The sequence below is a fragment of the Chiloscyllium plagiosum genome, chromosome 32 (genome assembly GCF_004010195.1).
Source record: "Chiloscyllium plagiosum isolate BGI_BamShark_2017 chromosome 32, ASM401019v2, whole genome shotgun sequence".
Taxonomy (NCBI): Eukaryota; Metazoa; Chordata; class Chondrichthyes; order Orectolobiformes; family Hemiscylliidae; genus Chiloscyllium; species Chiloscyllium plagiosum.
The window spans coordinates 25,154,778-25,168,018 of record NC_057741.1 but is presented as its reverse complement, the minus strand read 5'-3'; the positions used below and the strand labels follow the sequence as shown (position 1 = coordinate 25,168,018).

The 13,241-nt window shown below is 41.2% G+C and overlaps 1 protein-coding gene across 1 annotated transcript in view; it reads left to right on the top strand.

The window, feature by feature from the left end:
* Window positions 1-4,771, top strand: part of LOC122539252 (insulin-like growth factor-binding protein-like 1) — a gene marked incomplete at its 5' end in the record, with an annotated part of 15,505 nt that extends 10,734 nt beyond the window's left edge. The window contains one exon of the mRNA XM_043673954.1: window positions 3,996-4,771. Coding sequence (XP_043529889.1) covers window positions 3,996-4,033 — 38 coding nt within the window. The remainder of the gene's footprint in view (window positions 1-3,995) is intronic.
* Between the last annotated feature and the right edge of the window lie 8,470 nt (window positions 4,772-13,241).

Sequence of the window (13,241 nt, the reverse complement as noted above, 5' to 3'; positions counted from 1 at the left end):
CAACTCCTGTACTCAATACTCTGACCAATAAAGGAAAACATACCAAACACCTTCTTCATTATCCTATCCACCTGCAACTCCACTTTCAAGGAGCTATGAACCTGCACTCCAAGGCTTCTTTGTTCAGCAACACTCCCTAGGACCTTACCATTAAGCGTATGATCTTCGAGGAGAAAGTGAGGACTGCAGATGCTGGAGATCAGAGCTCAAAATGTGTTGCTGGAAAAGTGCAGCAGGTCAGGCAGCATCCAAGGAACAGGAGAATCGGTGTTTCGGGCATAAGCCTTCCTGAAGAAGGGCTTATGCCCGAAACGTCGATTCTCCTGTTCCTTGGATGCTGCCTGACCTGCTGCGCTTTTCCAGCAACACATTTTCAGCATTAAGTGTATGAGTCCTGCTAACATTTATTTTTCCAAAATACAACACCTCACATTTATCTGAATTAAACTCCATCTGCCACTTCTCGGTCCCTTGGCCCATCTCTTCAAGATCCTGGTGTAATCTGAGGTAACCCTCTTCGCTGTCCACTACACCTCCAATTTTGGTGTCATCTGCAAACTTACTAACTGTACCTCTTATGCTCGCATCCAAATCATTTATGTAAATGACAAAAAGTAGAGGACCCAGCACTGATCCTTGTGGCACTCCACTGATCACAGGCCTCCAGTCTGAAAAACAACTGGAGCCACCCTCCACAGCCACCCTCTGTCTTCTACCTTTGAGCCAGTTCTGTATCTAAGTGGCTAGTTCTCCCTGTATTCCGTGAGATCTAACCTTGCTAACCAGCCTCCCATGGGGAACCTTGTCGAACGTCTTACTGAAGTCTATATAGGTCACATTTACCGCTCTGCCCTCATCTTCTATGCACTTTTATAAAAGGAATAAGGCTGAGATTCAAACCAGGAAACCTTTGTAAGAGTAAGGACTGGACTATTTCTGCCATTTCAAGGAGATTTGATTAATGTTTAAACTGGGCTTCACTGCCCCCCTGGGAATAATTGACTTTTTCCTTTTCTTAAAAATGGAGGAATGTTAGTTTCTGTCTGTAATTACCTTGTCATGCATAAAACTGTTCGAGAACTCAGCTTTAAAATCTGTGATTTCTGAGGATGTGAGTGCCTTTGGCAAATTGTTAGTTGAGATGGCAATTCTGCACGTGTTCTGTTAAAAGAGGATTTTTTTGCGTTATTGGAGCGTTTGTGGTTGCTGCTATGGTGCACATGGACTTTCAAAAGGTATTTAATACAAGAAACTGGTGTGAAAAGTCATAGCTCATTGAATAAAAGGAATGGATACAAAAGTGGCTGAGTGACAGGAAGCAAAGAGCAGTAGTCAATGGATATTTCTGAAGCAGTGGGAATGTTTGTAGTAGAGTTCCCCGGGGATCTTTTTGCTTTTCCTGATATATATGTATTAATATCTAGATCTTGGTGTGCAGGGGGCAACTTCTGAGAATGCGAATCATACAAGACCTGGCAGAATTGTAAACTGTGAGGAAGACAGAATAGAGTTTCAAAGTGACATTGCCAGGTTGGTGGAAAAGCCAGTAGGGAGCAGATGAAGTTCAATGCAAAGAGTCATGCTGAGGTGATGTATTTTGATATAAAGAGCATGAACAGATATTGTAAAATTGTGGTACAATACTTAAGAGGATGGAGAAGCAGAAGGGCTGATGTATATACATCTCCATACATCATTCGGGTTGGCAGGATAGGACAGAGAACAGTGCAGTAATTAAAGCATACAGTATCGTCGGCTTTATTAAGGGAGGCATAGAATACAATGCAAGGAGATTATGCTGAATTTAAACAAGACACTTGTTAGTTCTAGAGGAAGGAAATGAATGCATTAGAGATAGTGTAGAAGGAACTTACAAGAACTTTTCCAGGGATGAAAAACTTCCAATATGAGAATAGATTGGAGACATTGCAAATGTTTTCATTAAGACCCAGAGGTCTGCAGCAGAGAAAATGGCCCTTCAGACCATGGAGTCTGTGCTGGTCAAAAAGTAGCCACCATAATATTCTAACCCTATTTTCCTGCACTTGGCTCACAGCATTGTCTGCCTTGACATCACAAGTACACATCTAAATACTGAATCAATGTTATGAAGGTCTTTGCCTCTACCGCTCTTACGGACAGTGAGTTCCAGATTCCCACCATCCATCCTTTGAGTGAAAACAAGTCCTTCTCATCCTTTCTAAACTCCTGCCTCTTACCTTAAATCTATGCTTTGCATACTTCTTTGTACATCAATTATGTTCCCCACAAATAACCCCAGTCCATGAGATTGGTGTGATTCCCTGCTGATGGAGTTAGACCAGATCCTACTTTGCCAACATTCTGGGCAGGACAGTCTGCCATTATCATTAAACACTAAACTGTTTTCTGTGTATCCATATCAGTAACAAGACTGACCACATCCACCAGAGATCCTGAACCTGCAGCCAGCAATCTGCATGCCATCTGTTGGGTGGTTAGCACTGCTGCCTTACAGCACCACGGACCCGGGTTCGATTCCATCCTCAAGTGACTGTGTTTAGTTCACACATTCTCTGCATGGATTTCCTCTGAGTGCTCTGACTTCCTCCCAGAATCCAAAAAACATATGGTTTGGATGATTGGTCATGCTAAATTGACCATAGTGTCCAGGGATGTGCAGGCTAGGTGGGTTAGCAATGGGAAATGCAGGGCTACAAGGATAGGGTAGGGGGTTGGGTCTGAGTGGGATATTCTTCAGAGGAGCAGTGCAGACTTGATGGGCTGAATGGCCCTCTTCCACACTGTAGGGATTCGATGATCTACATTTCCAGGATAGAAAGCGAGATTTGCAGTGGAGAAGACTAAACGGAGATCTGATAGAAGTTTTCAAAATCAGAAGAGGGCTGGATAGAGTATATAATGAGGAACTATTCCTGCTTGTAAGAGGATCAAGAACCAGATTCAAGGTGATTTGCAAACAGGGGCCAGAATGTACTACCTCACAGTGTTAAGGAGGCAGGTTCAATTGAGGTATTCATGAGATAATTATTTGAATAGAAAACATGTACCAAGGCAGGGAAAAGATAGGAGAATGGCAGTAAGTCAGAATGCTGACTGAAGAGCCAGTGCAGACTGGAGAACTGAATGGCCTTCTGTGCTGTCACACTTCTGTTACGACACAGGGTAAACCCCTCTGCTAATTTAAACCAGCCATACAGAAAAAAATTCACCTCATACTTTAATCTTTTAAAATTCGAGAGGCAAAGAGCTATCCCAGAGGTCACTACTTAAAGTAAGAATTAACAACTTTAATCTTTAAGTCCAACAGAGATTATTAAAACCAACAACTATTTACAACTACTTTCTCTTCAACCTATCTTTTACCTCCCACTCTACAATATTAGTCTGATTTTAAAAATCCGAATTAAGATTTACAAAAAAAAGTCACATTTCAAAACCGATTTGCCAATTCTCCTTTGAAGATTTTCCTCTGTAGATTCTCTCCAGGTCGGCCTCGGTGTTCTGCTACACAAACTTCCCACAGACAGGTACCTTTCAGAGAGCTCTTCAGCGAGCAGTCTACATTTGTTGGTCTTTGGCAGTTCTCCCCCCAACTTTTCAAAATGTCCAGTTTTATACTCCAAAACATTGGCTAGTTTCATTGGTTTTAATATTATCAAAATACTAAATTCGAATTTGATTGGATTTCGGTATCTTGGGGCATAATTTAAACTGATTGGCCAAATTTGAATTTGTTTATGTCTCATGGCAACCCACTACTGCTATTTGTTTTGACTAAGTGTTACATTATTACCTTGTTCAGAATTCTCTGTGCTTTGTCAGTCCTTGCTCGCTTTTCAACTCTCTTAAAGATAGAGTACACCTCCTCAACTTCAAAACAGTTCTGTGATTCTGATAGGGTATAACTGCTGAGCTTTAACGGTTTCGTCTTGGAATTTGATTTGAATTGCTAATTCTCTGGAAAACCATTTCATTGCTTTGCACTTTTTCAGGTAAGAAGAGGAATGGTGTCCAAAAGGAAGAAAGCTAAGCCCTGACTCCAAATGTGATCACCATCAACTTCACACTGAGAAATCCATACAGTGCTTTTTAGGGATTAGGTAAAGGTGCGATATAGCTAACTATATTGCAAATGATGTATTTTGTACCTTTTTTTGACTTTTGTACATTTTATAAGGTAACATTGGTAGGCATAGCATAAAAGTTGCAACTTTCAAAATCTCCAGGGGCTTGAGAATCAAAATCATTTAGTTTTGAACAGAAAGGGGTGAGATTGTGAGTATTTAAATCTCACAGCAGCTATGAAATGTGGAGACAGGGTGTAATATGGTAGCACCATAACAAGGGTAATTAGCTATAGTAAATTATTTTATGCTACATTAACCAATTTTAATCTTTCATCCCTGATAAAACGTTTAACTTTTAAACCACAAACTAGGCTGGTCATCTGCAGTGCTGCCAATAGTCTTTTTTATAGATTTCTTTAAAAGCTGTACTTTTATATTTTTAAGGAATTTATCTTCTAATGTACTGAATTAACAAAGTGGAACCTTTACAACTGCTGAGTTCCCTGCTACAATTTTAATAAAAATTACAACTTGTGAGTTAATGGGTGCTGTCACAGGAAGTATCCAGCTATGGCTAATTCAATATGGAGGCTTTCAAAAAGAACTCTTGAAGCCGTAATGTAACCATGATATGCATACCAATTTAGTTGTCTTTGTTCTGTATTCATTTTGAAATTTTAATAAATCCCTTCTCTTCAAAAGCTTTTCCCTTTATTTATTTTTTGAGTTCTTATTCAATTTATATTTTATTTGTTAGGAGTGACTTTTATTTCTTCCAGTGAAAGGAAGTAATACAGTGAATGTCTCTGCTTTGTTCGAATTGGTTATTACCAAGTTAATATTTTTAGCTTCATGTTCCATCGTAAGAGAGGGTGGGAGGCTTGCCAACTGGAGAACTGTTGAAGGACAAAGATGACACATGTATAAGCTACTGTGTATGCAATACAGCTAAAAAAATGCAGAGTACTTATGACAGGGTCAGAACAGAAATTGTGGATTGGACAATTCTATAGCTAGGCGTCAGTTTTGCCAGAGCCAAAGAGATTTATTAAAGGATTCTTATAAAGTGCCACTGATGATTTTTTTGCTATTAGTGTGGTCATAAACCAGCTAAAAATGTTCTGCAAGAGAACATAGAGAACATAGAACAGTACAGCACAGAACAGGCCCTTATGCCCACGATGTTGTGCTGAGACTAAATCCTAATGTAAAATATAGTAACTTAACCTACGCACCCCTCTACTCACTGTTATCCATGTGCATGTCCAGCAGTCGCTTAAATGTCCCCAATGACTTCGCTTCCACCACCACAGCTGGCAACGCATTCCACGCATTCACAACTCTCTGTGTAAAGAACCTACCTCTGACGGCTCCTTTATACCTTCCTCCTAATATCTTCAAACTATGACTCCTCGTACCAGTCAATCCTGCCCTGGGGAAAAGTCTCTGGCTATTGACTGTATCTATTCCTCTCATTATTTTGTACACCTCGATCAGGCAGAGTGTGCTGCTTGGATGATGACTGTCTTTGATGTCATCTCAGAAGGAGTGGAGTTGCTATTATAGGTGACCTAAGGAGCAAATCCATTGACTGAGAAAAGTAAGGGAACTTATGATCCTCCATCCGAGATGGAAAGACTGTGATTGCAAATGGTTTCATATTTGTCTTTGGGCCGATAAAATATTTGTAATCTCATGAGATTGTCTTTGTTGTATCTGCTTTCCATGTATAATTTATAGTTTGTACCATTGTAATTTGCCTATTGATGAATGTTTTAATTTACTTGGAATCAGATTGGCAGGTAGTGAGGGGAGGTTTGGAGGTCTTCCTGTAAAATTCTGGCTGATAATCTCTGCTGCATGGTTTGACTGCTTCTTTCAATGGTTTGTATTATCAGTGATCTTGACAAGTATGAGAAGAGATTAATGAGACATGTAGTGAAATTAATCAAAAGCGAGTCAAGAACTGCCTCCATACCAGGTGGAGATGAAAATGGAAGTGGAATGTAAGAAGGAAAGAACAGATTGAAATAAATGATTTCACTTAAAGGTATATTCATACAGAACAATTACTCATACAGAGGAAACATGAGATGGCTGGAGCAGTACAACGCAATAGAAAAAAGCTAACATTACTTAGATTGTCTACACAAACTATTTTATAGAGTCATAGATTTATACAGCATGGAAACCAACCATTCGGCCCAACTTATCCATGCTGACCAGGTATTCTAAACTGATCTAGTTCCATTTGCCAGCATTCAGCACAGAGCCCTCTAACCCTTCCTGTTCATGTACCCATCCAGGTGTTTTTTAAATGTTGTAATTATACCAACATCCACCACTTCCTCTGGCAGCTCATTCTATACATGTACCACCCTCTGTGTGAAAAAGTTCCTCCTCAGGTCCCTTTTAAATATTTCCCTTCCCACCTTAAACTGATTCCCTCTAGTTTTGGACTCCTCTATCCTGGGAAAAAGATTATGGCTATTCATCCAATCCATGTCCCTCATGATCTTATAAACCTCAATAAGGTCACCCCTCCACCTCTGATGCACCAGTGAAAATAATCACAGTTTATTGAGCCTCTCTCTGTAGTTTAAACTCTGCTATCCTGGCAATATTCTTGTAAATCTTTTCTGTCTGTCAGTACTGCTTCCAGGTAAACTATCACCAAATCACATGGACTGGCATTTCTTATTATTCAAAAAAGTTACAATTAATTATTTTGTAATTCAGAAATCAGGTATTGCTGAAAAAAAGAGACATGCTGTTGAAACCTCTTATCATGCACACACCTAGACAAATACAAGAGAGTAAAATTTCTGTGGGAGTAACAAGTTATTCTACATGAGGAAAGGAAAATGCCCAAGCAATGCACAATTTTTGAACTAAACAAAACCCTGTGTGATAACATTTTCTGATCCTTCTCTGTGGCAATGCCTCTAGACCCAGGAGATGCAGATGATGCAGGGCCCAGAATTGTGTCTTTTACTGAGAATAAGGAATTTCAAGACACGTGACGATGATGATTGCACATTAGGATTGTTCATCAAATCTACTGCGCCAGATAAACCTTCTCATGATTGCAGACTCCAATGGACCATGTGAAAGCTTTGCAGCAAACCCTGTCCCTAAGAAATGGTCAGGGACCAAACCGTGCCTCTTCCTCCATGGAGGCACAGACTACAGTTCTGTTGGAAACTGGGGAGACAATACAGAGAATGTAGATAAGTGAGATTTTAAGGTGAAACTTTATTTGCTTGTCTTCTGTTCTGGATATTGAACCTACCAAAATCCAATGCTACGGTTTGGTTCTGATGCCCTGGTCAACACTTAATCTGCAGCCAATACCTAAAATAATTTTATTCAATCATTACCTCATTCCTGTTTGTATGCAACTGGTTGCGGTTTGCCTACACTAATGTGGGAATTACACTTCCAAGTACTTATTTGGGTTGTGAAGCCCTTTGTGATAAGAAGTGTAATATAACTGGATTTCTTTCTTCCATCATTGCACATTTGAATCGTAACTTAGCCTAATGATCTTTCAGTGTTTGATAAACTGGCAATGGTTTTAAAAACATTTAAATCCTCAATGCGGTAAGAGATTGTGGCTGCTCCCAGTTCTATGAACTTTCCCAGATTGGGAGGGACAGTAAAGACTTGTGGCATCTTTGTGATGGCTCATTGCCAACATAGTTCACTGGGAGTACATGAACATTCTCCGCACAGAAAGAATGTTGTGGATATGTGTAAACAGCCTCGATTGCTGCTTGATTTGATTTATAACCTGAAGCAAAACATCTGACCATGGGAAAAGAAGCTGGTGCTGAACTGTCAGTTGCAAAATATTTCCATGTGATATCTGCATGAAGTATTATTTGAGAATCAAAAGAGGACAACAATGCATTAATTTAGTAGACCTTTCTTGCCTCATTGATTTTATTCTCCAAAGTTCTCCTCATCTGACATAATGAGACAATTGCCAGTTGCAGCAAAGTCACAGAGTCTGCGGCGTCAGGCTTTACACAAAGGAACAGTTATAAGCCTGGCTAAGCGTGTACCTCAGGAACTAAAAAAAGTTGACAACTTTCCTCAAGGTTTTCTAGACTCTCCCAGATTCAGCAGCAATCAATCTATTCCATTTGTTGCCACAGAGGATGACCTTTAAATCCAGCCCATGGCATTGGGAACCATGGCAACCAGGCAGAATTAATCAAAGGGGAGTGTCACATCATGTGAAAACTTCCTATGATTAAGTTGGAGGAGATAACAGGAAGACCTGCCTGTATGCTGGTGGGATATCAATTGGCACATTGATCAATGTCAATCCTGAGCCCACCAGAATTCCGTGGAGGCTCAAGGAGTAAATCTGAGTGGCACAGCTCTCCAGACAGAAAGAAAAAGTCATACTTGCAAATAACACATTCTGATCCATCTCTTGTATACTTCATCATAGAGCTCCAGGATCAACAATACCTCATTTCCAATTATTACTGTGTTTTTTACTGGTTTTGTCCTCTGCTAGTTCTCCTGCCTTTCCTGAAGGCCATCAGGTAGGGTTTACTCCTGTCTTCTAGATGAGGGACACTGCTGTTGAATGTACTTAATGCCTGACCAGAGGACCTGACATCAGGAATGAGTGTTGGCTGCTGAGAGTTACCCTTTGCCCTTTCCTCATCTTCCTTGATTCCTCTCCCTGCAACCCCCTCAGTCCAGGCATTCCAGAATGGTCTCTGTTCCTGCAGCAACTGGTGACAGCCATATCTCCTGTAACAGAGAGCTCCCATCCTCGGGATCACTAGTGACTCTCAGGTAGGCTTCGCACCCCTGGAGTCTTAGATCCCAAATAAAGACCAACTCTGGTTAGTTAAATGCCTGAACAGTATTTGATTTGATTGGACCCCGCCAATAAAGGTTGTGCATATTCCCAATGGTTCTCCAACCAAATAAACAGGGCTGTGTCAGGAACATTAAATTCCATCCCATGTATTAGGATCATAGAGTCCAACAGCACAGAGACAGGCCCGCTGGCCCAGACTGCTCCATGCCAACCAAAATGTCCGTCCACACTAACCCCATTATCCTGCACTTGGCCCATATCCTTAAATGACAAATTTACAAAACAGAATGTTTCAGGAGTCTTACACCAGGTGAATAATGCTTTCTTTTATAGAATCTCTATTAACATTAGCGCAATACATTATATATGAACCATAACTGTGTAAACTACAATTAAGAAGTAACATTTCACCCTCGGCATATACATGTGTCTGGAGTTTTTCATTGCAGTTTTTTAACCAAAGGCAGAATTGTAGAAGCATCTGTGGATCAAATATCTAACATCCTACACTATAGGTTCAAATTCAAGAGAACCGCAAGCACAATGTTGTCTCCCAAGGGCTGGTGATTTCTGTTATTATACCAGCCGTCCCATGGCCAGTGGGACACAGGTCCAGGGACCAAAGGTGATGCCCATCTCTATGATACAATCAGTCCTCATATCAGCCGTACTTGCAACACCTTGCATTCAGGACCTAATTGATTTGTATCCACGTGGCTAGTCACTTAAGCAATGTTGTGCATTTGGAAAGCAAAAGCGCTTTTACACAAGACATTACATTAACGTGTTATATGCCCTGGTCAGGCAGACTTATAACAGGCAGACACATTATAAGTCTGTTGCATTATTAATAGAGAACAAGATCCCTTTGTGTCAAAACCTTTCAGAGATCACATGAAAAACTCATCTGATCATGAACAAGAAATAAAATACTGTAGATGCTGAAATTTTTATGTGAAGAAAGAACACAACTGAAGTGCTCAGTAGGCCAGACAGCATTTGTTGAGCAAACAGTCAACATCTTGGGCTTTAACCTTCCTCTTCAGCTGAAGAGCAGGGATATAGAATACAGATAATGGGAAGGGGGGGAAAAATCACTGCAATATCCCCCACCCAATAATCTGGAAAATATACAAGGTGGAGAGTAGAGTATTTAAATAAGAGAAGTGATACAGGAGACAAAATGAAGTGTAATAAGAGAAAGTGAAGAAATGAAAAATAAATGAGACTTTGAGAGTGTGTGAATAGCTAAAGGGGATGTATATAGAAGGGCAAGCCTAATAGACTGGCAAACTGAAGCATTATGTACTGGACCAGGAACCTAGTGGAAATGGAAAATGAAGGTTGGCACCAAAGATAGTGACCGCTGTGCTAGTAGAACTCTGATTAGATGGCCCCACACTCACTGGAACTCTAACATGTCCTTACTCAATACACTGATTGTGCTTCCTGTCTACCCATGCCACTCTTCTCTCTGACTGCTTGTAACATCCCACAGTTGTATAGCATCAGGACCTGATTCATTTCTCATCTAAGCTTCTGCTGGTTTTTAAAGAAGCAAATATGATTCTGCTGTTATAGGCTTTGTTTCATTTGAATTCTTTCTGAACTAGATTTGGGTTGGTATTTGGTGGGAAAGTAAGTGACAGTAAAGAGTAGGTCTTCTGATTTTTAAAACATTCTGTCGATGTAGATATTGCTGGATGGGCCAGCATTTATTGCGTATGTGTAATCACCCAGAAGGCAGTTCAGGGTCAGTCCTATTGCTGTAGGTCTGGAGTCACATGTAGGCCAGACCAAGTAAGGATGGCAGTTTCCTTCCCTAAAGGACACTAGTGAACCAGATGGATTTCTCTTGACAATTGGTAATGGATTCATGGTCATCATTAGACTCTTGCTTCCAGATTTTTAATAAATTCAAATTCCACCTTCTGCCCAGGATTTGACCCTGGGTCCCCAGAACATTAGCTGGGTCTCTAGATGCACGGTCCAGTGACAATCCCACTAAGCTATTACCTCCCCTCCCCTGATTGGTGGTCTGTGACCAGTAATGTTCCCATCTTTACTTTAACTTCACGTTTTCACCATATTTAACAGTAACATGCGTGAAGTAATTAGAAGTTTACACTAAGTGGGGCAGGCACTGTGAGCTGTGAAGGGGAGTACGATGCTCCAACAGATTCAGCTGGTCTGTGGAAAACTGGCGTTAGGAGTTCAATGCAGGAAGTGTCTGATGATCTATCTTAAATCCATGAACATTGTAGCAACAAAGTAATTTCTCAAAATTGGATAATTGTGGAACTACAGACAAGCAAAGTGAATTGTATGTCACAGTTTAACAGCTGCTGCATTTTGAATGTAGTACATATGACTCATTTTTTCTTCATGTGAGTCAGCACAAGGAAGCCTTATGACTCACAAAGAAGCCATTTTGACCATCAAGCCAAATCTTTGTGGAGCAATCCAGTCAATCCCATTCCCCTTTAAACGTGATCTAAATAGCATATCCTTGCCTTCTTCAGCAGAGAGAGAAAGTGAGCTGGCCTTCCTAAGCTCATTCTCTTTTAGCACCGTACACTGCAGTGCATTCGTCTCACAGATCATAAAGCTCATGAGGAAGCTATTCCTAAGCCAGGTTTGACACAAAAGCAATAGACCAAGTGGCCTCCAGCTTTACTGTAACCATTCTATCGTTCTATGGTTCTGAGTCCTGTTCAGAGGATACCTCATCTGGCCTTCACACAGGAGTCATCTAACTAAGACAGAGAAATAAGCAGAAAGAAAGTGGATTAGAATATGACTTTGGCAAATCATTTTCAATGTAAAATCAGCCAACCATCACGTGTTTGTGAAATGAAGAGCCAAGCATGATGACAAGAGGCAACCAATGATGTGTGTCTAGGGCTCTGACTTTATCAATAACAATGAGACCCAAGGTTTCATAGGTGACCTCTTCAGAAGACATGGGTCTGACATTTGGTAGACCTCCTCTTCAACTGTGCGACTTGTCTCCCTCTTTTTGCTGAGGCCCCTTTCCGTCACGGCTGACCATGGATGCATCTCGTTGTTCTGGCTTTCTGCTTCCCTGAAGCAATGTCACTTGTGACTGAAGTCACCAATGGTGGAGTGACAGCCCTGGTTGCAGAGGTTATATCTGTAGGTGGTCGTTGATCTACTAGAACTGCTGCACTCCTTCTTTGGTGCCCACTTGTCTGCTGCAGCACTCATCAGCTTCTTTTCTCCTGTTTTGAGGTGTTGACTCAGGGTGCTTCTCCATCTAGTGTGGTCAGCTGCAAGCCTTTCCCAGGACTCCGTAACAATATCAAGTGCCTTCATGTCTCTCATGCAGACATCCTTGTAATACAGCAGGTGACACCCAGTGTGTCTCTTCCTGGATGCAAGCTGTCTGTGGGATGCGGCCATCCTCCATGTGATGGACATGGCTCAGCCAGTGCAGTCTCCGCTGCCTGAGCAGACAGTACGTGATGGGAAGGCCAGCGCGAGATAGGACCGCTGTGTTGGACACTCTGTCTTCCAAGGATATGCCGAGGGTACAGTGAATACTCATCAAGTGGAAGGTGTTCAGTCTTCTCTCCTGTCTGGCACATGTAGTGCACGATTCACTGCCGTTCAGCAGTGTGCTTATTACGCAGGATTTGTAGACTGACATTTTTGTCTTCACTGTCAGCTTGGGATCTATCCATACTCAAGTCATGAGGTAAGCGAATGTTGAGGCAGATTTCTCGATTCTCTTGTCGTTCTTTTTATGAGCCAAGGTTTCTGCTAAATGAATAGAAGAGAGTACAAAACAGCTTCAGGTCTTCACTCTGTAATACCCATTGACCTTAGTATTCATGATGGCAGGAGAAAGTCAAAACTTTGGGCAAGAGTGGAAGGATGTTTGGGAGAGAGAGACAAAGAGAGAGAGTGGCTTCACATTTTCATGGCCACTTCTCTTTCCTCACTAATTGTTTCTGGCTCTGGTTTATTCCAGGTGGATTCCAATTAAATTGTTATCCTTCACTTTTCAATTGCAGAAATGTTTACAGGTCTCTCTGAGATATTCAACATTCCCTGAACCCCTGATCTCACTGCATTCACATTCTGAAATTCACACCCTGTGCCACGCACTGCATATGCTCACCATTGACCAACCTCATCAGCAGCATTGACTCACTGCATTTTAAAGTCACCCTGCTCCATGGTTTGATTTCGTCTGTGGTTCACATCTGGGACTTTTAAGAAAAAAAAATTTCTCTTCGTTTCCAAGTATCAAGGAATGCAAGCTGCAACAACACCTGGGTACCAGTGCTCTTTCTGGCCTT